Source organism: Marmota marmota, unplaced genomic scaffold (genome assembly GCF_001458135.2).
Source record: "Marmota marmota marmota unplaced genomic scaffold, marMar, whole genome shotgun sequence".
Classification (NCBI taxonomy): domain Eukaryota; kingdom Metazoa; phylum Chordata; class Mammalia; order Rodentia; family Sciuridae; genus Marmota; species Marmota marmota.
In genome coordinates, this window is record NW_026000037.1 from 47629514 (window position 1) to 47656157 (window position 26644).

The 26644-nt window shown below is 41.6% G+C and overlaps 1 protein-coding gene across 1 annotated transcript in view; it reads right to left on the reverse strand.

Moving 5' to 3' along the window:
• Positions 1–26637, reverse strand: part of Pla2r1 (phospholipase A2 receptor 1) — a 120645-nt gene extending 94008 nt beyond the window's left edge. Inside the window, 3 exon segments of the mRNA XM_015479221.2 lie at positions 7838–8011; positions 10261–10644; positions 26472–26637. Coding sequence (XP_015334707.1) covers positions 7838–8011; positions 10261–10644; positions 26472–26592 — 679 coding nt within the window. The 5' untranslated portion in view covers positions 26593–26637.
• Positions 26638–26644: the final 7 nt, after the last annotated feature.

A 26644-nucleotide genomic window follows, 5' to 3' on the forward strand; every position in this document is an offset into this window, starting at 1 on the left:
AGTTTCTTGAAATAACAGAAAATGAAGACCTAGTTTGGGTACTTTTGCTAAAATGCTAAATTAAGCCCCAAGATAGAGTAAGCAGACAAAGAATTTCAGACTGTAGAAAATGTGATCCATCCGATAGCATGAATATAGCTGATGGACAGGCCACCTACTACAATCTAGAACATCCTTTCCCAATTGTGGTCCTCAGAATAAGATGAATTCAAGAGTCTCCACAAAGTAGATCCAGGCCATAATGCACATTGGTGTCCTCTGGGAAATTCCCGGTGTGTATTAGCCTATTAAAGAATGAAATGTTCTGCAGTTCAGGTAATTTTAATTCAGTATTCTTTAAACTTATTTGATGGTGAAAGCCTTTTTAGTTTATTTTCCCCATACTTAGTTAGGTGGTTCCCTTGGGAAATGTGGAAAGTTTTTTTTTCATGTTTGGTTACAACACACATTCCCCAGAACTGAGTTAGTTAATCAGAAGTTATTAAATCACATATAAATCTCAGGTTGTCTTTAGAATTTCCTGGCTGATACATGTATTTATTGAAGGGTCCAAGACTGAAGTGGGCAGAAGACAAGACTATCATAGAACAACAGATGAAGAAAAGACCAGAAAGAAAAGGGAAAGAGGGAGGGAAATTTCGTAACCATTTTGCCCTGGTGGCTGAAATTTCCCCATTGAGATGGAATCCTTAAAGACGGTCTTTAGCTAAAATGCCAGGCCTTCCCATTTTTTAGAGCTTAGTTCTGCCATGTTCATCCAGTGTGGCAGCTGAGACCAGAAGGGGGAGCAGAGAGGGAACTGTTTACTAATTAAGGGTGCAAATGATTCATGTAGCCAGATTATTTTTTTAAATGTAGATTGTCAGTCTCAAAGGTTCTGAAACAGTTGGTCTAGGGCAGGATTCAGGAACATGTCTTTAAAACATGTTTTTAAAACATGGTTTCCAAGGCAGATGCTCCAGGAAGCAAATACTAGAAAACACTGTCCTAAAGGAAAAAATTCAAAACCCTTCCTAAGGAGGGCATGTCCAAGTAGGCCTTGGCTATTAGAAGAGAGTAGAATGTTAGAAAAGCAAATCTGAGGGCTGGGGTTGTGGCTCAGTGGTAGAGCACTTGCCTAATATGTATGAGGCACTGGGTTCAATCCTCAGCAGATCTGAGAGGAAGCTCAGTCCTGGTGAGTGGGGTATCTGCTTCTCATCTGCTGCCACGGAGACTTGGCAATAAATCCTAATAAGCCTCCAGACCACAGCTAAATACATGACAAGAAAAGTTCTGCATGGCACTTCAATTGATCTCATTCCCATTTATTTATTTTTTTCCCCAAGAGTTAGTCTGGCTCTGTCAATATGACTTTGTGTAGAACCTGCCTGAATTCTACATACTCAACAGTCAAGGTTAAAGGTTTGCAGGTGATTGTGTCTGTGCTACACACCCCATGGCCCAGTTGGTGTTAGGTTTTCCTTGGTTTTGAATTCTCAAAGTTATTTGATAGAGAAACTTCAGTCAAGTATTTGCAATAGGTGTTCATATACTCCTGACGAGTCAACTCATTTGTCATTGAAATTTGGTTTACCTGAAATGTAAGGATTTGTTCTTTTGTGCAGGTAGACACAAATGCTCTCTGTTTCCCTAGATGGACGGAGTGTCACTCCACAGATCTCACTGGAAGGTTGTTAAATAACAAGTCCAGGCATAGCAGTGAGCACTGTTCTGGGTGGCCCTGCTCCCGCTTCGGGACCAAGAGATTTGTTTCTCCAGTTGCCAAGGGACACCCCTCAGCATTAAACCCTCTTAAAGTGTTGCCTTGGCTGAAGAGCCTCTTTGTCCAGTGTCACTTCTCCCTTCCCTTCTCCACACCATGACTGGTCAAGGCAAGGACAAGACCCCCCTCCCAACTAGGAGCAACTTGGAAGGGACACACCGATTTGAGAACTTGGTCTAGAGGTCATCAGACTACATGATATCTACCTCTGTGCGCTTCTGCTCTCTTCCCTTCCTTTCCTCATAATCTCATCCTGCGAGGATTCCCCAGGAGACTCCCTGCATGCTAACCTCTGCCTCAGAGACTTCTCTCCAGGACCCACCTGCCACAGGCTCCTTATCTCTCTCTTTCTAAGCCACTGAAAACGCAAGACTGAAAGTTCACGTCTCAATGTGTTTAATTATTCTGGAAAAAATTTAATCTAAGGGATAGAATCATCATCATATTTCTTTGCATATTTGGTTGTCTTTCTATTATCTTTTCTCTCACTGAATTTTGAACTCCTTGAGGGAAGTTAATTGTTTGCTAGAGATGATAGAAATCATTTGCATGATGTTGTAGGTTGGAGATCTTTCCCCTCCAAGCCACCTCTGTTGCAATGGGCTGAGGTGTTTTCATACCAACACTGATTTTACTGTGAACTATGGCAGATATCAGCCTTTCCTTGCTCTTAAGTGTGGCTTGTTTTTCTTCCCTAAGAATATAGCTTTGCCCTTGTCCCAGGTCTACTGTTTCTTGTCACTTTTTAAAATTGTTGAATTTTTTAGAAAAATGAAGACTAGTACTATCAAAGCTGCTATTGAATGCCAACTTGTAAAGTTACTATTTTTTGTCTCATTTTGGTCTTCCTGGACTCAGCAAATAGTTGTTGGGTGTCTGTTCCCTGTAAAGTGCCCTGCTGGTAAATCTCGTTTAACAGGGTCTACAGGCTGAGTCAGGATCCTTGCAATGCACTTTTTGAATGCCTTATACATTCCTTGGAAGGTAGCTCTGATCATAATTGAAATTGGATGATACATTACGTGATTGCTTGTTGATCAACATGCAGGAAGCATGTTCTACTTAGCCCATTCTATCCCCTAAGCTTCCTATCAGTATTTAAAGATTGTTGGGTGAAGGAGGACATGTTATCAAAGGAAGCTGAGAAGTAGTAGTCACCAAGGAAGGAAAATTAGACTGCCTGTGTTACAAAGACCCCAGGCAAAATTGTCCCTTCCAATTTTGTTATGTGTTGCTCTGTCTTTGAATATGAAGATTTAGCTCATTAGTGACTTTATGGTGCCCTATTTCAATGAAGGAGCCCAATCATCTGTCCCCTCTGTGCCTGCATCCAACAGAGGAGCATTGCCAAGAAAAGTCCTTCCACCCATCTCATTTGTCAACCACCCCTAATACTCCCTGGAAACATCACTAGCTTTCCAAGAAGCTTTCTTTCTAGCACCATGCTACCCATTTCACACCTTCCCCATTGTCCAAACTGCTCATTCCTTCTTTCTCCTCTCCAAAGAGAAAGTCGCAGCCACTAGACTGGTCTCTCTACTTTTCTCCCATCACCTAATGCAACTAATGGGCCTGCACTGTACCCTACCTCATCTCTCCTAGAGAAATTGTCTTTATCTATAAAAGGCCAATCTGTGCATCTTTGATCTGGACCCTACTTCCTTCTGACTTCTGAGAGATCACAGGGCCTTCGCCAGTTGCCTCACTTTCCTGTATTTTCAACCTCTTTTGAGATCATTTTCAGATGCATTCATAGATGGTTCAGCACCTCTCATCCTTAAAAAGCAAGAAATCACAACGAAGACAACCACCACCAGTACCATCACCAACAACAAAACTCCTTACCTTGGCCTCCCTATCCCAGTTACTGCCTTCTCTCTGTCTCCACCAGTCACATGCTATAATACACATATGATCTACATTTCTTCATTTCCTATATATCTAAAAACAGTTTTATTAAAATATAATTCATATACTGTATAATTCACCCATTAAAACTTTACAATCCATTGCTTTTTTCTTTTTGTATATTCAAAACATTGTGCAACCATAAATGCCATCGATTTTATTTATTTTTACTGTGCTGGGGATTGAACCCAGGGCTGCATGCATGTCAGATAAGCACTCTACCACTGAGCTACATCCCCAGCTCAACACCATCAATTTTGGACCAAGTTCATCATACCAAAAAGAAACCCAGTACCCATTGGCAGTCACTCCCCACTTTCCCTTCAATCCTCCTCTCTACCCCCAGCCCACAATAGCCACGAATCTAGTTTCTATCTCTAAAGTTTGACTATTTTGGACATTTAATATAAATGGAATTATAAAATATGTTCTCTTTGTGACTAACTTCAGTCACTTAGCATAATGTTTCAAGAGTTATCTTCATTGTAACATGTACCAGTATTTCTTTTCTTTTACTGCCCAGTAATATTCCACCATAGGGCTATATCACACTATATTTATGTGTTCATCAGTTGGCAGACATTTGTATTGTTTCTATTTTTGGCCTGTTATGAATTTGCTGCTATGAGTGTCTATGTACAAGCTTCATGTGGGCATGTTTTCATTTCTTCTGATTATATGCCTAATAGCAAAATGCAGAATGATAGGGAACTTTATATTTAATCTTTTGAGGAACTGACAGGTTGTGTTACAAAGAGCTATATCTTTTATAATCCTAGCAGTAGTGGATGAAGTTCCAATTTTTCTACATCCTCACTAGCATTTATTATTATCTCTCTTTTTGATAGTGGATGTGAAATGGTGTTTGTGGTTTTTGTTGAATTTTCCTGATGGCTAGTGATGTTGAGTTTCTTTTCATGTGTTTATTAGCCATTTGTAAATCTCTGGAAAAGTGTCTATCCATTTTTTTAAAATACAATTATTTGTTTTTCTATCATTAACTTGTAATAATATATTATAGATATAAGTTCCTTGTAAGATACATAATATTTGCAAATATTTTTCATAGAAAATATTTTCTATTTCCCCAGTGGAAAATATTTGCAAACATTTTCTCCCTTCTGTAGGCTTTTGTCTCATTTTCCTCCTTTAGTTTTCCAGTGTTGGGACTGGAACCCAGGGCCTTGTGCATGCTAGACAAGTGCTCTACCACTGAGCGACATCCACAGCCCTTCTTTCAAGTTTCTTGATAGTGTCCTTTGAAGTGCAAAAATTTTTTCACTTTGATGAAGAGAGATATAATAGCTTCTCTGATTCTTGTTGGAGGCTCAGGTGAAGTTGGCAATTATGCACTGACACTGGTATCAATGTGCTCTACCATGTCATTCAAGTTACTCGTCAAAATCATACCAACTGAATAAGGTTTAAGGGCAATCAGATCATTCCAGAGGTTGGTATTCCAAAAATATCTCAAACTAACTGTGACTCTCCAGCTTTGTAGAGCATAGAACCCTGAGAGACCAAGAATGGCCCCAAATGACCTCTGAATGAACCCAGAGAGATTCCTATGCATCATGCTTATTCCTGAAGATCTTTAATCACACCCTTCACTGTGGTGTGTGTGTGTGTGTGTGTGTGTGTGTTCATCAGTATTAAGTTTTGAATTTAAATCACTTACAATCAACTTAAAAAAGAAACAACAACCTCAGCATCATGAGAAAAGATTTCCATGTGAGAAATGTGAGATGAAATGCAGAAGTATGAACCTTTCCTCTCTGTCCCATCCACTTGTTGACCCCATGGAAAGAGCTATCAGCTTGCTCAGATTTCAGTCTCTAACACATCATTTTGAGTTATGTTGGCCACCTGGAACCGAAAGTAACAAGAAAGGAAGAAACTGGAACAGCAGTTCAGCACTGTCCAAAAAAACATGCTCCCTGCTGGTTGTGGTAAAGGTCAGGAGAGGGGAATCTGGCAGTCTGTCAAGTAGAGGAAGCTTCTGAGCTGTAGGAAGCCAAGCAAAGAGATAGTCTGGGGGATGAAAAGTCCTGAGCCCCATGAAACCCAGGCTTCCACTGAGAAGATGTAATGGCTATAAGTAACAGAGCTTTTCTGAGAATCTTAAAAGAATATTATCATTCTTTTTCTCTTTTTTTTTAAGTCACTACTATTAGATCCATGTGAAATATGTGTTAATTCTATTAGTATTGGTTCGTTTTTTTGGTTTTAATGACATCTACTGGAGATAGAAATAGAGAAGATAATGCAAGTAACGTGACATCTGGTTAAGGAATTGAGGGTGTGTAGGGATTACTTGCATGTATACCTGGATGTTAGATGGATGTGGATGGAGAAAGTTGGTGATCTGACACTTGTTAAATGACAAAATATTGTCATGCTTGTAGAATAGCTAATGTCTCAAGCACCCTGCTACCTCAAACTTTCCTGCACCTCTTCATTCACATTCCAGCAGCTCGGGGGTTAATACCAGCAGTGGGCTTCTAGAACTCCAAACCCCACACTAAGATCTCTACTTGGATTGTTTAATAGCCTATACCATATTGGTTGTTAACTGTCCTAATGTCACTCTATTCATAGATGTGTGTTGCACGGAATTACCTGCATCCTATGAATTCTTTGATGATGAATTATCTGCATCAGGATCACCTAAGGCACTTGTCAAAAATGCAGATACTTGAGTCCTGAATCCTGGACTCTCTGCATCTCTAAAAGAGCAAGCACTTACATTTTTAACTATATCTCAGGTGATTCTAGAACATCTTATCAAATATAGTCTGCATTTTCTGGCATAGAGCCAACCATAGAGCCATGCCTTCCATGTAGTTGCCAAATTCTTTCAAGGGAGAATCCAAAGTTCTAAAACTCTTGGTATTCACCACTATGCTTAGCCTAGTGCTTGTTGATGGGCAATAAAGAGGAAGGACCGTTGATTGAGAGTGTATGCAGAAAAGATAAATTAAGTTTGATGATGATGGTGGTGGGAGTGGCAACCAATCCCTATGAGTGCATACTGTGTGCCAGGTGCTATAAATCCCTCAGATGGATTAACTAATTGAATCCACACAATAACCCTAATAGGTAGTGCTATTATCTCCATTTTATGACCAAGGAATCTAAAACCCAGAGAGACAAAGGGAACTTCCCAAAATCTCATTGTTGGGAGGAAACAGGACTCTAGTGTTGGCTTATCAGACTTCAAAGCCTATCCTCCTTTGTATTTACTAAGCCATATTGGCTCTTAGATTATAAAACAATTCTATACATAATTTGTAAATCAGATTCTTTGGACTTAATCTCTTCAATTAGCTTTCTTTTTAAATTTTTTCATTTCATTACATAAGTGGAGGGGAAGTAGGCATGAAAGATGAAGAGGTTCTAAAAACTATACTCTGACTTGCAGGAGCAAAGATGGAAGAAATGGAATAGAGAGAGCGGAAAGTGTATATAAATATTGTCCAATATGTAGGAACAATTAGAAATCTTTATGTTAAATAAAAATAAGATAAAAATTATAAAGCATTAATTAAAAAAAGAACTTTGCATCTGTCACTAGAACTTGAAAGTCAAGTTAAGAAGATAAAAGGATTTTGAGGCTATAGCTAGAGAATAAATAGTAAGGAAAGGGAGACAAGATGAGAACCCATTGTGGAGAAATAATGAGGGAACTGTGATTTTATGTAAAGATCATCAAGGGGCCAGTTGATGCCTGGACTTGACAATGGCCAAGACAAGCAGTATGGATGTGGGGAAATTAGGGCAGCTCAGAAGAGGCAGTGGATTGAAAAGATAACTGGGCTTTATGTGCGTTCAGATTTGTTTTGAAGTACCCTGCCGGGAAGCTGGGATTAATGAGATCACAGAGTATTATAATTTGATTCTGGTTAAAGCATCCTTATGTACTGAGCTTAATGAAGAATGGCTAATTAACATCTTTTTGAATGTAAGGGGGGAAAAAGGAATATACATCTGAATTGTTTTTTCCAAGGCAAAAAACAAGCCCCAAATCAAGATCGGGATTAATGGAATCAGGGTGCTTATTCAGACTTCAATACATCAATGCTGGTGCTTTTCTTTAGATACACATGCTTTCTAATCATCCTTGATTCATTCATGACATACAGAGAAGACTAGATTTATTCTTACTGGGATCTGGGCAAAATCCCCACTTCTCATCTCTTTCGTATCGGCTTGTGGTGGCACACCACAGCAAGTCATCTTCCCGGCCTTCCCGGGTGCATTCGTGAAACCACTGATGGTTATACTGGAAGGGAAACATGCATGGCATCCCGTGGGCATTCCCTTTGATTGTATACATGTCTAGGAGAAAAAAAAATGACAAAGTCTGATAAATACAGTATTAGCATCATCTCCGCACACTGTCATCTTGTTATGCATTTTTATCAACTGAAATCCTCCTAGCTGCAGGCACTAACTAACCCTCCTGAGCCCCCGGGTCCTTATTGTCCAGTGACTGTAGAAGAGCCAGTTCCAGGCCTGGGTTCAGAGGAAGAACTGTTAAATGGTTTGCTTGTACATTCACCCACTTGTTTATTTACTACAATGGGCTGCTACGGTAGCACAGAACTTGTGAATGGATGAAAAGGAAAATTTAATGAAGATTTTACTTCAAAGTATCCGCCAGTTCCCCAATACACCAGTGTTGGTATTTAAACCTCAATGGTTTCATAGAAATTTATTAATTTATTCATTCAATAAATATTTGGTGAGCATTTAATGTACCTTGCACTGGGGATATCTTAGTGAACAAAACAGAAAAATTCCTTTTCATGAGGAGTTTCTGCTTTAGTGGGGAGAGACAAAGGGAAAGCAAAGAAACAAACATGATAATTTCAGGTCATGGTAAGTGCCATGAAGATAAATAAAACGGGGTAAGAAGACTGTGCAAGCATGCGCAAATGTGCGTGCATGAATGTGTGTGTGTGTGTGTGTGTGTGTGTGTATGTACCAATGTAAAGTCTTCCTGAATAAGAACTGGGTAAAATGGGGGTGTTAATTGTGGAAATATTTGTGCCAGCAAAAGGAAAAACAAATGTAAAGGTGTAGAGAAAGGAGTGTGTGGGGTGAATGAAGAAGAGCAAGGCGGCTCAGGGGAAGGGGTTGCAGTGAAGTCCTGGAGTGTCTGCTCCCGTAGGACTATCTGCCATGTTACTAAGGACTTTGACTTTTATTCTGAGGGTGGTGGAGAGTATGGTGAAATGTCACAGGCAAGTTTTGTAAGGGAAAGCGACAAGATTAGATTTCCATTTTTAATTTATTTTTATTTATTTGTTTATTTTATTTTATTTTTTACTGGGGATTGAATTCAGGGGCACTCAACCACTGAGCCACATCCCCAGCCCCCTCTTTTTTGGTATTTTATTTAGAGACAGTGTCTCATGAGTTTCTTAGGCCCTCGCTAATTTTCTGGGGCTGGCTCTGAACTCACTATCCTCTTGCCTCAGCCTTCTGAGCTGCTGGGACAGATTTCCATTTTTAAAGAATCTCTGGGTGCAGTGTGGCAACCAGCCTAAATGGAGAGAGAGTGATGGAGGCCCATTGGCTAGAAAGATGACCATACAGATGTGGTCTGCTGGCTGTGTTCTCAATACACTGCAATCATCCACCATCCTTTGAGTTAAGAAGGAATCAACAAAAACTTCATGACTCAGCTGGGGCTTCCTATGGTAAGGGGCATTAAGGCCACCCTTAATTTAGTCAACAGGTCCTGGGCAAAAGGGTCAGCTATGGAGATTCCCATCCCTTTCCCACAGTTGGCAGGGGCTAGACTGAGCTCACAGCACACCACCAGCCTTAGCAGTTATGTCTGTTAGGAGCCAGAGGCATTTTAGGACACAATGCTTTGGTTTCAATCCCCTGCCTTCTACTCAGAAGCATATATTGCTGGGTCTTCCCCTGTGTGCACGTGAGTTTGGGTATATGGCTAAAATACTGAAGTAAAATATTGAGTTCTTCTTTAGAACTATGGCATTTTGAGTGCTGATTTGTAGCACTTGCTTTATTGTATGTAGGAAGCCCTGAAAATGTCTTGCTCTTAGTTCTCTGTTTACTCATTCTTTGAAGCCCAGGAGATGATCTCACCTTGGGCCTTAGGAGTTCCATTCTCTGCTTCCACGGATGTTCTAGAGTCCTTCGGAGGACATGGTTTTATTGAGGCATAATTCTGCAGAGCACCATAAGGGGAGGCACCAAATCTGCTTTATTGGCTTTTGTAAACCAGGCGCCTAACACTGTGCTGAAGAATAGTTAGCACTTAACAAGTGTGTACAGGATAGATGGACGGATGGACAGGTGGATGGAGAAAGCTACAAAAGAAACAAACCCTGAGGGAAATAATTTAACTATGTGACTTTTTTGTTTTCTGTTTTAAAATGCCAAAAATAATAGAACTATAGAAAATATAAGTCCCCTGATAAATTGTGCCTCCTCACAGACCATGCTTGGTACACACAAAATAGAATGTCATTTATCATCCAGTATCTTTAGCATGACTGTTTCCTAAATACTGCATACCATCCCATGTGCACTTTGATTTAAAACATTTTTACCTTTGTGAAGATGTTCACAAATGTCCCCACCATCGGACATGTAGGAAATCCACTTATGGAGATGTTTCCTTGAGGCCACAACCATGTCGTCCTGCTTCACCTGCACCATGTACTGTAGCGGGCCGGTGATCATCTTCCTGTTACAGCGCCACCTCAAGGAAACGTAGGTGGCATCACATTCATATATGCTTAGTGGCTGCTCTGGATTAGATAAATTCAGGCCCAGGCAACCACTGCCTCCTACGTTAAAGAGGTGGTGGTTTGAAACCCATTTCCACAGCATGTACTTGTTTGGCTGTTTGCAGTTCTCCAGGGTCAGTGCAGATTTACCTGCTTGAATGCATTTCTTAAGACTCTCACTTTGGATAATGAATATTCCTTTATCTGTAACAAAAAATAAAAGATGTGGTATGTGACTTTCTTATGTAATTAACTAGTGCCACAAGGATCCCGTGTGCACATCTAAGCTGTGCTAGGTTGTAGCTGCTAGCCATTCCACATAGATCTGGAGCTGATGGGTAGGGTCTACTTGAAGGGCTTTCTTTGCATAAAACAGGAGGTTTTTGGGAGGGAAATATAAAGGACTTATTGGAGATAATGGAGACCTCTGATCTAAGACTCCCTTGGCCATAGAAGAACATAACTACCTGTCAATCATTTGGTGATACTGATGAGAGAAAGCACTCACCACAACTGGACAGAAAGTGATAATAATCAGAAGAAGGGGGAGGGGCATTGGGTGTCCAGATATGTGGTGATACTTTAGGTTTTCTTCAAAGGCATGCCTGGATGTTAAGAACATGACAGCTGAGTTACTGAAATGAAAATCTCTACCACCAAGAGGATATAGGAAAGTGCTAGATAATTCCCCATGCTGGTGAAAAAACAATGCTTCTTAACATTTGCTTTCTGTGCTGGATCCATCAGGAGTAGAAAAGTGGCAACATTTTGCTTTGTTAGGAGTAGCCTGGTTGCATGGGACTATCAGCAGCAGGTAAACAGGACACTAGCTAATGCTCCATACCTAGATAAAAGACAGGTGGCTAGAACATCATGACAGTGGTAGAAACCAGAGGCCACATTGCCACGTGGAGGAAGTAGACATTTTGTAACATAGTCCTGAACTCTTCCCTCTGGAGCCAGAAGAAGGGATCTGGGTGAGTTTCCTGTGCAAAAGCTAGTGGGACCCGGCCAGGGAATATGCTAGCTCCTGCCTATTACCTGACTTAAGCTGCTGACTGGAAGTCGCCAATTGCACAATCATCATGGCTGTGTTTTCTCACAGATTTTTTTTTTTTGTTTTCATTTTTTGAAGATGACAATCATGGCCAAGCACAGAGTATCCTGAACACAATGTCAAAGTTCAGTAAGTGCTCAATATTGACTGAACTTGCCAGTAGCTGCTGTTGAGGCCCATGAATGCTGAAGCTCCCTTCTGCTCTGAAAGTCTGATCAGGGCTCTTTTGCTCTCCCCTCAGCTAAGCTCCTGTCTTAGACTTTACTTCCTGTCTGTCCTTCAGAGTTCCCAAGGCACATAGTTAGGTTCCTTTACAATGGCCAAGGTTTAGGGAGAGTTTTGTCATGCAGCAGGGGCAAGATATAGCTTTCAAGAGATTTGAAACAGTGCAGAATGAACCTCCTCATGTCTGGGTATAAGGGAAAAATGCTTCACTTTTGGTAAAGTTCTTTGGTTTCTCCAAAATTAACCTGACCAAAGAGAACTGATTTATGGTAACAAAAATTACTTAAGACACCATTAAAAAAATTGCCAATGTATTAATGAAAGCCATACCTCATTTAATAATTGATAACCTTTCTTATAACCATGTGTTTGAGAAGTTAAATTAGTTGTCAAAAAATTGCTTTGATCACCATACATCAGAGCAAAAGAGAAGGGAGTGGCAGTGGCCGTGGTGGGTTAGTGAGAGAATAAATGGTTTTAAGGAGATTTCATTTAGATCAGGAAATTTGTTTTCCTAATGAAGGCCACGTCTGTATGGTTATTAGTAATAGTCATTCAAAATCTAATCCACCTTTCATCAACGTGATATGGACTCTGATAATTAACCTTCCTTCCAACCCTCCTTTTCACCTTTTCATGCCTGGGTAGAATGTTAACTTTAATTTCTGTTGTAATCTACTAATTACTTTCTAGCTAGCTCAGAGTTCCATTAATTTTTCATTAAAGGATAATTATTTTACTGTGATGGCACCATAGCCATGTATATTTATACATTCAAATATCTCCAGATCTGGGCCTCACCCCTTAATATACCTAACTTAGGTAGGTAGAATAGCTGGTCAGTGGCTAAGAGCTATGGAGACTAGAACTGGGCAGATTTCTTGATCTCTGAAAGCAATGCCTTTCCAAAGCAGAAGATATGAGACAAACCCAGTCCATGCTTCCTAATTTTGGGGTACCATTACAATTCCATGCCAGGTGCCTGTAGGATGCAGCTTTGGAAAAGTTCTTCAGAATGTTTCATAAACAAGCACCTGGGGATTGCCTATAAAAATAAACAGGCTACCTCCAAATATGTTAAGCTAATAAATGACCTGAGCCTATTTCTCATGAAGTTATAATAAAATCTGATCCTAAGCACTTCATAAATCCACTAAAGATAAGGGTGTTTCAAATAGACTGTGAGGAGACCCACTATAGGAATCAATATTCTGATTATTACTATATGCACATGAGTTGTCTCTAACAAAACTATAATGTGGAAATGGGCCACTAATCCTTAGTGTGTATAGTTGCTGGGTTTCAAAAAGGATGAAAATCAAATGTGGGAGGAATCAAGATTGATTATATATGTCAAGGACATCAGTTCTGCTTGAACACTGATTAGGTGATTAATGAAGTACTGCCAGAATTACTAAATCTCTTTGCAGGAAAATGTTATTATGCTTCCCTTCATAATTATAAGTTTAGGAGGAGAAGAAGAAGGATTGATATACTAGAAGTAACTTATAAGCTAATTTCCAACCTTTAAAAAAAATCATGGGAGTTAGCGCTCCTACTTTCTACTTCTGAGCTCCTTCTAGTGGAAACCATAGATAACATACCGTAAGATAACACACACTCTTCTGAGGAGTGGGCTAAGAACGTTTCTTTGGGCAACTGTTAAACTTAAGTTAAAGAAATTTCTTTTATGACATTATTTCAATAAAATATTTCCTTCATTAATTAATTCATTCCATAAGCATTCACTATATATGGTGTTAGATATAGAGAAATTATTTGCCTAAATATCTGTCCTTTGAAACTGTATCTATTTGTTCTGAAACCATGGAAATTTTCCTATTTAATAAAAAGAAGGAAGTTCCGTTTGTTCTAAAGGAAATACTATAATTACAACTCAAGATAAGCCCTTTAAAAACAAGTGATAAAAGTCATGATCAAGAAAACAGACCAGAATTAAAGACATCTTACTGGACCCTCTGCTGATGTCATGTAAGAGGTGGACAGGGCTCCTTTCTGCGTGGGAAGTGTACACACGTTTTCCAGGGAGGACAAGACCGAACAGTGCTGAGGAAGGAATATGGGTGTGGAGAATCACTTTACCCATAAACTCAGAACCATGAGCTTCAGAGCTGGATGGGACTATAAAGATTATTTAATTGAATCGTTCTTTTACTTTCATCAAATCCATTTTGTCCTAGAAGCTTTAGACTCGTATAAGTGAGGACCATGTTCAGTCCAGACATAGCTGTATTGACATGCGCTCATTTGTAAGCTAGAAAGAAGAAAATGAACTAGTATAGATTGTTGTTGAATATTTTGAAGTAGGAGACTTGAAATTTCAAACCACCAACATGTATTGGGTACCTAATACTGCATGTGCTGGACCCCGGCAGGTGGAGGGGGCTGTGTTGCAATGCATGCCCTCCAGCCACCCATGTTCTCCCCAGCAATCACTGAAATGTATGGAAGAAATTATAACTCAGTGCCAAAATGTATTTTGACTAAGAGATAAAAGCACAACGGGGTGGAAGTAAAGGGTAAAAGGCAGTAGTTGAGTGTAGAACCGAGAATCCACCAACTGCCTCGTATTGTATTTTCATCCCACAAACACTTACCAGGGACCTAATGTTTGTAACAACATGGGTACACTCATGAACAAGACAGGCAAAGATCCCTGTCCTTGTCACAGTGGTCAGGAGAGTGGGGGAGTGTCAATCTCTAGAAGGAGAGGTGAGAAATCATGCAGAGGAGTCATTCTGCACAGAGAATGTCACCAACGCCGAGAAATGATGCAAATAATCAGCTCCTGGGTGATGACAATCTGGGGAATGAAGGGAAGAGAAGGGGGATGGGAACAGGAGGGACAGAGGAATGAATCTAACATGACTTTTCTACATACATATATGAGTACACCACAATGAATCTCCACATCAGGTACAACCACAAGACTTGGATCCTAATTAGAGTAAGATATACTCCATGTTTGTATAAATATGTCAAAATATATACTGTCATGTATATCTAAAATAAATACTCCATGTTTGTATAAATATGTCAAAATATATACTGTCATGTATATCTAAAATAAATAACATAAAAATTTAAAAAGATATTGACTGTAGTAAAATGTGAAGTCAGAAAGAGGTAGTTTGGGATCATTTTATGAAGAACTTGAATTTTGATGGGGGGTACCAGGGATTGAACTCAGGGGCACTTGACCACTGAGCCACACCCCCCAGCCCTATTTTGTATTTTATTTACAGACAGGGTCTCACTGAGTTGCTTAGCCCCTCACTTTGGCTGAGGCTGGCTTTGAACTGGCGATCTCCTCTCTCAGCCTCCCAAGCCTCTGGGATTACAGGCGTGCACCACTGTGCCCAGCAAAAACTTGAATTTTATTCAAAAATTTGTATATTCTTCTTCAGGTGAAAGGGAGCTTTGGGACAAGACACGACTGAGGCTGTGGTGTAAAAGATGAATCAGGGTGGGGAGTCATTCAACAAAAACATTACTGAGCACCTACTATGTGCCCAGCATTGTTTTAGGTGCCAAGACAATCAAAGAAGAATGACTAAGCTCCTGCCCCAGAGGAGTTCTAAATTAGATGGGAGGAGATGGTACCCTAGCACACTTGGGGAAGAGTCTGGAGACTATTGCTGTGATCCACCTGGAGAGACTAAAGGCATCAGGGCATTAGTGATGCAAAGAACAGGAGAGAGCAGTTAGACCTAGCCAATAGGGAGACATCACATACAGGGAAGAGGTGAGTGGATTAGGTGATGGGTGGAGTGGGATATGCTATGGTTGGGACATGGTGTGAGTGTGTCCAAGGGTTCATGTGTTGGGAGCTTGGTTCTCAGTGTGGCAATGTGATAGGATTTTTAAGAAATGAGGCCAAGTGGGAAGTAATGAAGTCACGGAGGGTGCTGCCCTTGGAAAGAACTGATGCAGTTCTCATGGGACTCTGGTTGGTTCATGTGAAAGGATTGTATAGAAAAGGTGCAAAACTGCCTCTTCCCCTCTGTCTGGCTTCCTTTCTTGCCATGGGGGAATCTCCTTCTCACATGTATTTTGGCCAAGATGCCATCTGCCATAAGATACTCACCAGATAAACCTGTTTTCTTTATAAAGTCCAAGCCTTAGTTATTTCATTATAGTAACAGAAAACTGACTAATACATGATGATTCTGGAAAGGTAGTTGTAATGAATCTTTTTTTTTTTTTTGCCTTCAAGTATTCAAAGGACTGTCAGAGGCCTGCCAATCTCTATAATGCCAAGATGTCAGAATCCAAAGCCTAGGGCCAAGAGTACAGTTTGATATGTACAGTGCCAACTGGAGGTTCTTTTAGAAAGTGAACTTAGTACCCCTTCCAATACCTCTCCCTGCCTTCAATACTGTCTTCAACTTAAGATAACTATTCTCTTAGTACTGGCTGATTGAAGGTTTGGAGTATTAAGTGACTAAGATGAGGTTTGAACTGTTAGGCCTCCATGAAGTGTCTACATTTTTAACAAAAAAAAAAAAGTGAATAAAAATTGAAACAGTAAAATAAAATTCCTAAAGAAATACTATTTTTTTTATGGTGGCATTTTAAGCAAGCAAAGGGCTTCCTGCTATTCAATAAATTTCAACGCGATGGAGTTCACTGAATTCAACTACGTACATACAGTTGGCCTCTGTGCTGCTCTATGTTAAGAGAACTGAAAGAAAAAAGTTCAAGTGTATGGTTCATGTCAAGTGCAATGTTTAAGACAAACTATTAGGAAGCCACAGTTTACAAGCTGCAATCCAATTTCAATCGCCTAGCCCAATCCTCTGGGCTCAACCTCCTCTACTCCGTCAGCCCATGTAGCTCATGCTGGGCTCACGTACTTCCTGCCTGCAGCGTCTCTTGAGTTGGTCCGTTTTCTTGCTGTTCCTAGAGCATTTCTGTTTTGGCAGGGATGGGGCCCAAAAGTTAATGGGGAGGGCATCTCTCTGTAACCAGAAGGTGGTCAGCTTTTTCTGGAGCTGTGTCCCCCTTGTCCAGTGTCACAGATTTGGGTTTGTCACATCCCCTTCAGTGAACAATGAAGGGATGTTGTAAGCTGCAGAATCAAGTCCTGCTCACTGCTGAGTGATATGGAAAATCTGGGTTCTTCACGTGACTTTCCAATCCAGTAAGTGAGGAATTTCCCATGCCTACAGGAAGTGGTACCTGCCTGGTTCTTGAAAGAACAGATCCACAGGACTAAGCAAAAAATGTTCCAGCCCTTCTGACCCTTTTCTGCATGAAATGTGCATTTTAGGTCAAATCTTCTGAGTTTTGGTGTGTCTATTAATAATCTGAAGTCTTTGAGTTTCTGTCAACTGCATTCTATTAATTAACTAAAAAGTTACATAAGTACTTAAAAAATCTTCTCCTTGAATCAGGATGCTGAGGCAGGAGGATTGCAAGTTGGAGGCCAGCCTTAGCAACTTAGCAAAACCTTGAGTCAGAATAAAAAAGGGCTGGGATGTAGCTCAGTGGTAGGGTTTGATCCCCAGGACTACAAAATGCAAGCAAGCAAACAAAAACAGAAATAAAACAAAAGCAAAACAACCACCTCTCCTCCTCCTGTTGCAGAACATCCTTCTCTTTCCCTGTCCTAGCATTGTCCTTGACTCTGAAACTTCTTTATTCTCCTGCAGCTTCTGAACCTGGATAATCAGCAGCTCCACAGGCCCTTGGGACCCCTCTTGCTAAATCTTTTTACATGTTCTCTTCCTCTTTCTCTCTAATCTCCCCAAATCATTGCTCCAAGTTCCACGGAAGAACACAATACTCTTTCACATGTGGGAAAAATGAAACCCAGCTTAATCAGCTCCGCTGGGCTGCACTTTTGTGAGGCTTCAAATTGCCTGTTACCAGCCCCCTGTGGGAGGGTTAACCCTTTCACACTGTCCTTGCTGCTTGCATTCCATCCTATCTCCCTCTCTTTGTCCCTGGCTCTTTGCTACAACTCGCTATCTTAGCAATGCATTTTAAACCTAGTTGAAAACATTTTTCATCCTTTTAGCTTATGGTCTATTCCCCCATCACTTGGCCTTATTTAACTGGAAGGTACCCAATAGACATTGCTGATATAAAAACCATTATTCACAGTGGCTTTGTTATTATCCTATAGACAGTGTTGAAAATGTATCATCTCAGTCACCAGGGAGTCTCCGAGTTATGGCAAGCACAAGAAGACAGACATTGTTCAACATCTCACAGACGCCTGCATGTTAAAGCCCTGGGGGAAATGATGCAGAGACTAGGTCACCAAAGCAAACAAAAACAGAAAACAGCTCCACCATCAACCAAAACAGGTCTGGAAATAATACAACATTATTGAAGGCAAAAGCGTTTACACTGAGCTATCTGTCTTAATTGCTTTGAGAATATACTTATTTAAAATATCTATATATTTACTTAATTTCTAGGTAGGAATTAAAACAAAACAGCAAAAAAAAAAAACAAAAAACAAAAAACAAAAAAAACTTTCAGTGGTAGACATATTATAATCTCTGGTGCTAGGGTTGCCCTAAGAAAGGACCATGAACTGCGTGGCTTCAATGACAAATTAATTTTCTCCCTGTTCTGGAGGCTGGATTGGTAAGATGAAGGAGTGGCAACCTTGGTTCCCTCTGAGGGCCGAGGGGAGGAGCGGGGGAGCTGCTCCAGGCCTCTCTCCTTGGCTCTCTTCTTCCTGTCTCTTAACAGAATTTACTTTCTATGCATGTTTCTCTGTCCAAGTTTCCCCTTCTGATGAGGATGCCATTCATATGAACTAGGACACTCCAATCACCCCATTTTAACTTGTTTACCTCTATAAAGACCCTATCTGCAAACAAGGTCTCATTCCAAAATCATGTTTGGGGGTTCCATCCCTCTTATTTGGACTGCCTACACGATTTGCAGGGTCCAGGATAAATTGAAAATGCGTGGCACTGGATGGACATGGGGAAGTCAAATCAATTTCTCCTTCCCATGGGCCCACAAGGGATTGCAACTTCTGTGAATACCGAGGACGGCACGCACTCAGTACCTGGATGGGACAGAGGTCATGGACTCCCACTCAGTCCTCACAAAACATGAAGTGGAGCTGCCAGCTCAGGGCATGCAGCAGCCTGCCCTGAGATGCCACAGGGTGTCCAATCCCAGGCCCCAGGCCTCTGCCCCCAAACCTCTTGGCAATGTTGTTGCCCTCCGGGGTGGAAGGCAGCAGTGACTGTGGAGCAGGAATGGCAACTGAGAAGCTACCCTGGGAAGGATTTACCAGGTGGTTTTACTCAAGCCTCTGGCTTGAGTGTCATTATTCTGTTAGATTCACATAAGGCACACAAGTTCAGAGATAAGAGTTAAAAAACCAAGAGCCCAAACTACAGAGCACCAAACCCTAAGCCCTGAGTAACTATGCTGGTACATGTCCATGAAGCCCTCCCTGTTCTTATCTGAACATGATTAGCACTGTGTAAAATAAAAAACAAACAAACAAACAAACAAAAAACTTTGACGAATTACAGAGCCCTTCTCTTAGGGTAGATCTATTTGAAGCTAGAAGACTATCTGGCTTGGTTTCTTCATCTACAAATGAGGCTCTTATAAGTGCTGGTGACATAATTTTTTTTTTTTTTTGGTATATATGTGTGTGTGTACTGGGGATTAAACCCTGGGACACTTCATTGCTGAGCCACATCCCCAGCCCTTTTAATATTTTATTTTGAGACAGGGTCTTGGCTAAGTTGCTTAGGGCCTTACTAAGTTGCTAACCTGGCTTTGAACTTGCAATCTTCCTGCTTTGACCTCCTGAACCACTGGGATTATAGGCTTGCATAACTGCACCTAGCTGGTGTCATGGCATCTTGATAAAGGTGGCTTCAGTTCTTCAGTGGTAATAACAGTAAAAGCAAGCTGTGACTTTGAACATGGATGGTACCAAAGAGCAGCAAAATAAGAAAATGTTTACAATTAAAGAATCACTTTGAATTTCCTGTTTACAGTTTCATCATTGAAAATTTCTCAAGAGTAGAAGGCAGAAAATAAGAAATAGTAGAACTTTCTAAACACATTTCTTTGGAACTATAGTAGTCTGGAAAGTATCATAAATTGAAAAGCCATGGGGTCACTCATAAAAGCAGAGACCTCTTGTTTTTTTTTTTTTTTTTTTTTTTTTTGCTCTGTATCATAGAACCCACGATATAGAAATCCTAATCATAATCCTCAACTTTTTTGATGGGTTTATAAAATATTTCCCCCTAAATGTCTTAAGACAATATTTATAAGGTGTTCTTTTGTAATTTTATAAACAATAATATTTCTTTTCATTTTGATCAATTCAAGCTATAAAATTTATGTTCCTAGCTGTGTATTGGAGTATCTCCTAAAAAGCTTTCAAGGATAATTTCTGAAAGCAAATGGAGGGAAGTGTCTATAAATCCCTTAAATATCTTACTTTGATAGATGATATGAGGGTTTGCCACATGGGGATGAATTCAGAAGAGGTAACATAAAGGCACGGTTACTTCAGAAAACCTGAGATAAATAAGCAGATTGTTAGTCAAGGAAGAGGAGCGGAGGGGACACCTAGGCTACCCCTGCAGCTCAACCTTTCTGGTCATTGGCTGGAATGTGCACTGTGTGGTGTCAGTTACTTTGACAACCACCAATGGGAAAAGACTTCAGAACATTAATGAGAAAGAATAAAAAGGACCAGGAAAGCTGGAAATCTATTCTGATGTGCAAAGGTTCATGAGGAAAGAAGCCTGTCAGAGAAGGTGGGATTAAAAAAAAAAAAAAACCTGAAGTGGGGAGATGCTGAGAGATGACAGACAGAGACAGCAGAAACCATGTCCAGATGGCTGGAGTGATTCACACCAGGAAGGGCAGCTAAGCCACTCTCTGATCATGCTTTTACTTAAATTCCAAATCTCCAGATTAAGGGAATGGCTCATTGCCTAGGGACATGGGAATTGCCTAGAACAATAAATAAATCAATAGCTCTACACATTTCTGCTTTATGAAAATATTCACTCCCACATGTAGAACTAGTGGGTTGGAAAGGGAGGAGTTACAGAGAGCAAGGAGCTGACCTCCTGTTCCTCTTGCAGCAAGTTCAAATTATATGCTCCTGTCTTGCAGCAGGGTACGGAGTTAACTATGTCATGGGGTCACATAGTTATGGCCAGGGGTTCTCTGAACTAGTGAGTGCCTGAAAGATTGAGGACCTATTGATTTACAAATGAAGAAGGGTTAGGTATGCCCACAGAATTTTCCAAAGTTACTTAACTTTGCTTCATCTGTAAAAGGGGAGGTGTTAATACTACCTACCTTGTTGTTATGAGGCTACAATATGTGGATGTATGTAAAACAACACAGAGTAACCACTCCCCAAGTGTCAGAAAATATTAGGAGCAAAGAAGAGAGGCATTTTAACCTTTGTGTTAGAAATAGAAGCTCTGGGGGACTCGCAGGGCCACAGCTACTCGGCACTGCTGTCTCCAGGAGCTGTCTCCTCTCAGAAACCTCTCCCCCACACTAATTCCTCTTCCTTTTCTTGCCACATGGCCCCACTGTCCTGAACCACTCTTCTCCACATTTGGTATGACTTTGATAGCAGCAGGCTCTCTACTGTCTTCCCACCCTATAGTTTTTAACTTTCTTACAGATGACCCAGCACTCTAGCCAAGTGCCTTGTGTCATGACCAGCAAAACAAAATGGAATCGAGTACGAGAGAGGCAGCATGTCACAGTAGGTAAGGATATTGTTTTGAAGGACATTTTTGTTTCAGATACATGTGTGTGTGTGTGTGTGTGTGTGTGTTGTAGGTTCTGATGTAACATATATATGTATATATATTTTGCAGGTTCTCATGTAAAATATACTGCTTTGGGGGGGGGTATGGAACACTTTACCACTGAGCTACATCACTCAGCCCCTTTTATTCTTTATTTTGAAACAGGGTCTCACAGCCTCACTAAGTTGCCTATCCTCAGGCCTTAGCATCACAAGTTGCTGGGATTATAAGCGTGTGCCATTGTGCGTGGTGCAGAATATATTTCTTATTGAGGTTTACCAAAGAGAGAGTTCTGAACTCTGGAGCTCCAGATTTAATACTGCTCTGGATGTTTGGTTCCTTGAACTTCTCTGCTGTGAGGACCTTCTTTCTCCACTTTAGTGACCACTTCTATGACCACATCTTGCATCTGGTCACTACCTAGAATGGGTTCATCTCCAAAATCTGGAATTTCCATTGAATTACCAGTACTCTTCCTATTCTGTAACTTCTTAATAAAGAAATTTTTTATTTTTAAAACTTCTTTCTTTCTTTTTTGGGGGCCCAGGGATTGAATTCAGGGGCACTCAGCCACTAAGTCACATTCCCAGCCCTATTTTGTATTTTATTTAGGGACAGGGTCTCACTGAGTTGCTTAGCGCCTCACTTTTGCTGAGGCTGGCTTTGAACTTGTGACACTCCTGTCTCAGCCTCCTGTGCTGCTGGGTTAGAGGTATGGGCCACTGCGCCCAGTTAACCCTTATTTCTTGAATCCAAACTTCCGACTCTTTGCCATTCCTACTAGAATTGACTCAGCTCAATTTTAACTTTTTAGGTGATCTCTTGTTGCCCTCCATGATTACCCTCTTCAGAACCCAAACTGACTTAAACCTAAAAGTGTGATCTAGTTCCCCTTTGTCCAAATGCATGAGGCCCTTCTCTGCTGTACCCCATCCACTCACCCAGACTTTGTTTAGAACGAATGCCACCAACTCAACTTCTCACTTCCTTATTTCTCTCAGGCTTCCAAATATAGACATATCACAGCTTCTTGTCCTGATTTTGACTCTGCTCTGAGGATCTACGCCATCCACAGCCCCTGATGAGGCAGCACCCCTGTGTGCAGCTGACATCCCTACCATGGCCAATTAGCCATGGGAAAGCCTTTAATTCAGTGGTAGAGCACAGGGATGGGCCAGCATGCTGGGAACAGTGTGACCAGCTCCTCCTAGGAAGTCAAGGGACTCTTCCCAGGAAGTGGTGGGAGCTACACATGAGAGGTCCTGAAAGTAGAAGCAGAAGAATCCAGACAACAGAAAGAACCAGCAGGAGCCACCATGTAGCCCTGAGAGAGCAACAGGAGGTAGCTGCTTCATTCCAGTGGCCAATACCCAGGTTCCAGGAGGCCTGGGTACATAGGAGAACCTATTCCTGGTTCTTCTTGAGATCCTGGGACCCTTACAACCCCAGTGACTTTCAGTGGACTTTTCCCCTTGCACCTAAAAGAGCTCAGATAGGATCTTTTGGCTCACTGAACTTCATTGTTGCTAATACATGATTCTTTTTTTTTTCACATAAAATATGCTTTACCAGGAATGCTCTCTCTCACTTCTTCCCATATGGCAACTATTTACTTAGCCTTTAGGAAAACAAATGCCCCTTTGTGAGTGTCCAGCTCCCAGGCCAGGCCCTCCTCTGCATCCCTTCTGGGCTTTGCTTATTGCTGTTATAACACCTACGGCTCTGTTTTGCAACTGTTTGTGTTTCTGCTTCTGTCTCTGGACTCTCAGCTTCTTGGGGGACAGTGTCATATCCTACACATGATTTGATCTCCCCAACATGGGGGAGCACAGAAGGTTCTGTTGGTTCAGGACTCACACCCCTACCCTGGAGCTCACTCTCCTACTGGCAGTTCCATGTACCCTAGCTCACTTTGTGACTTTGTCTGAGAGTGTTACAGGAAGGCTAGAAACTCAGGGGGCTTAGGTGCCAGGAGTGACCCTCATTCAATGAGATGGGGAGTTTGGGAGCAAACACCCCAGCTTCTGGCCCCTCAGGAGGCCACGGAGATCCACACAGGGCTCCAGAGGGTCTTTTATGAAATTGAGCCCCAGTTGCCTATAGAGGCTTCCCTTTCCTGCCTCCCTTCCTCACTCCTTACCGTACTTTCTAGAATCACCCCCCAAATAAACTACCTGCATTCCAATGAGTAATGAAGCCAAACCAAGACAGCAAAAGCACATAGTGTTTGACAGATAGCAAGGGAACAGTCAAAGTCTCCAGCTACTCCTCTCTCCTCCCACTGGCAGAGATGTCAAGAATTGCCATCCCTACCATTTCACTTTCTCTCTTTACGTAGCACCACATGCCCAAGCACCTGGACCTCACGTTCATCCACATCCTTACTCCCCTTCCTCACTGGTTGTTCAGAAGAGCCTACTCTGCTTGTCCCCAGGTCTGATAGAGCCTGGGGTTTCTCACACTCCTGCCACCAGCAAGCTGAGCACTGCTGGAGGAAACTGTCCTACTGTCTTGGTTGGGGTCAGTTCACATTTATGATATTCAACCCCCAACATGGCTTCAAAGCATTTTTCTTGTGTTCAGGTAATTTCCTGTAGCAATGACTATGCCCACGTTTCACTAGGATGCTTGGACCCTTCTTCATTCTGCTTATCAAGTTTTAGCATTTGTTAGAAGAATGGACCGGATTCTGGGTAAAGAGAAACAAACACAATATGGCCTCTTAGTATAGCCAACCAGAGGTAGGAGACAGGCTCCAGACCTACCAAGTACAGTGCTATACGTGTATTCAGAACAGTGAATAATTGGTACAGGGTTGTCAACTTATCAGAATGGTCTGGACTGGCCAGAGGAAGGAGAAGCCTCAGTGACAGTGCAACAAAAGGACAACACTTGGGTAAACATTATTATTAGTTCTGTTTTTACAAAAGAGGAAACTAAGGCATAGAGAACCTAAGTAACTTACTCAAAGTCACACAGCTGGTAAATGACACAGTGGGGTTGAATTCAGAGTCTGACTCTGACTGAAATGCATGAACTTGACTACTACTTGACATTCTAACTATTGATTTTTGAATACAAAATTATTGATGAATGATTGAAAAGTCAGCACAATGAAATCTTATCATGTCTCCCAAGGCTGGTATACTTATAATACATACCTGATCAATCAACAAATTTATATTAAATAATTCAGATGAAAAATACTATATGTATAATCTGATGTAAGTTAGTATATATCCATTATTAGAGGGTATGAAACAAAAATGAGTGAATTTTTTCTCCCAGTTGCTCTTGGATGTTAATCATGGCTAAAGGTGAATTGGTGTGGTATAGTGAACACAATGGTAAACTGAGGCACCCCAAACATGGCTAACTACACGGTAGCCGTACCCTCAGCTTCTGCATCTAAAGAATGTACAGTTGGAGTGGACAATGTTTCACTTCCTTTCCAATACTAAGACTTTACTTTTCTCTCTTTATATAGATAAAATTTTGATTTTAAACCTGTCTAGATTACACTTGAAATCCCACTGATGCAGGTGACTGGAGTCTGGGAGGTCAGTCTGGGTGACAATTACTACACACTCTTTGCTCTTTGGGACACCAGTAGTAGCATTTTCATATCTGAAGAATCTCTATGTTGACTACATGGAGCTCCTTCAGATTTGCAAACTGCACTTGCAAGGTACTGAAGGTAGCAGAGAGTACTGATTTCAGAGTGCCCTTGACTATTAAAGAGAAGGCACTCTGTAACTATCTCAGGCCAGGAATTGGGTCTGCCATATATAGAAAGGATTAGCCCATCGTGCTAACTCTGGCTCAGAGGATCACCAGCACCTGCTCTCTGTGTGGCCCAGTTCCAATTTTTGTCATGTGAGCTCTGTCTTTCCACAGAGTGCTCAGGCAAATCCCACATTTCAAAATAAAAAGACAAAATCACTGCATGGCAGACTCTTCATGGGGTTGGACTACATCTATGGGGTCTTATATGCATGCACAGGAGCAGTGTTTACTGAACTAACCAAGAAGGTAAGAGTATTTCTAACCTTTGGCCACTTTTGAATGAGTGGTGTTGTTCAACTTGTCTTGATATTTTAGTACATGAAAGAATATCTCAAAAACTATATACAAAATATATTGACAAAGCAAAAAGAAAAATGCAGACATTGATCACACCTTGTTTTACACAAAGGCAGAGAAGATGAGGCTCAGACTTTTGCTCTGGGATGTGGCTTTCTCCACCTTAGAGACGGCCCATTTCTGAATAAGGATCCCTGCAGGTCAGAAACCTTTCTTCAGTTCTCCTTACACGTTCCTTATTTAGTCTTACCGGTAGCACGTGCTCAATAAATGTTTGCTGAATTGATCCGTGTGTGCATGTGAATGTTTTGGGGTAACTTATTCTTCAGTGGTTCATGGATATCACAGACCCTATTATTCTACTGAGAGAAACTAAGAAGCAAAGAATAAACTTGTGCTAGCTCGTATAATTCATCTGGATCACAGAGCTCCTCTCCCCTACCTGGTCTGAGAAGAGTTAGTAAAGATGAAGTGCCCCCCCCCCCCATCAAAGGGCAGAACTGAAATGCCTGTTTGGGGCCACTCTGGCTAGGAGGCTAGGAGACGAGCTCGCTTTGGGAGGGGACAAAAAGTTTATGTTTTGAAACTTTTCATACCCTCCTATCTCAGCCTGGTCTGAAAGCCTGAGACCCCCTCAGAGCTGAGTCAAAGGATTTCAGGATGCGCGGCCCTGGGAGCCAGGCGCACCCCTGGCTGTGTCAGCAAGGGGACTGCCCGGATTTCAGGGCATTGGAACTGCAGCCACGCAGCCACCACACAAACCAGCTGCCCCCGCCCGCCCACACCATTGCCCCTCTTTTTCTCCCTCGACCATGCCCTGCTCCTGAGAGTCCATCTGCTTCCCTGGCCCTGGGGACACTCACCCTGCCACTCGAGGACCCGCTCCCGGGGGAGCGCCGCCGGCAAGCCCTCGGCGCAGGCCCGCGGCGCCCTCAGCAGCGGCAGCAGTAGCAAGGACAGCAGCAGTGGCAGCTGCGACAGCATCGCTAACCACTGGACTGCACTGAGCGCTGTTCGTGGCTCCTGCTGGGGCCGA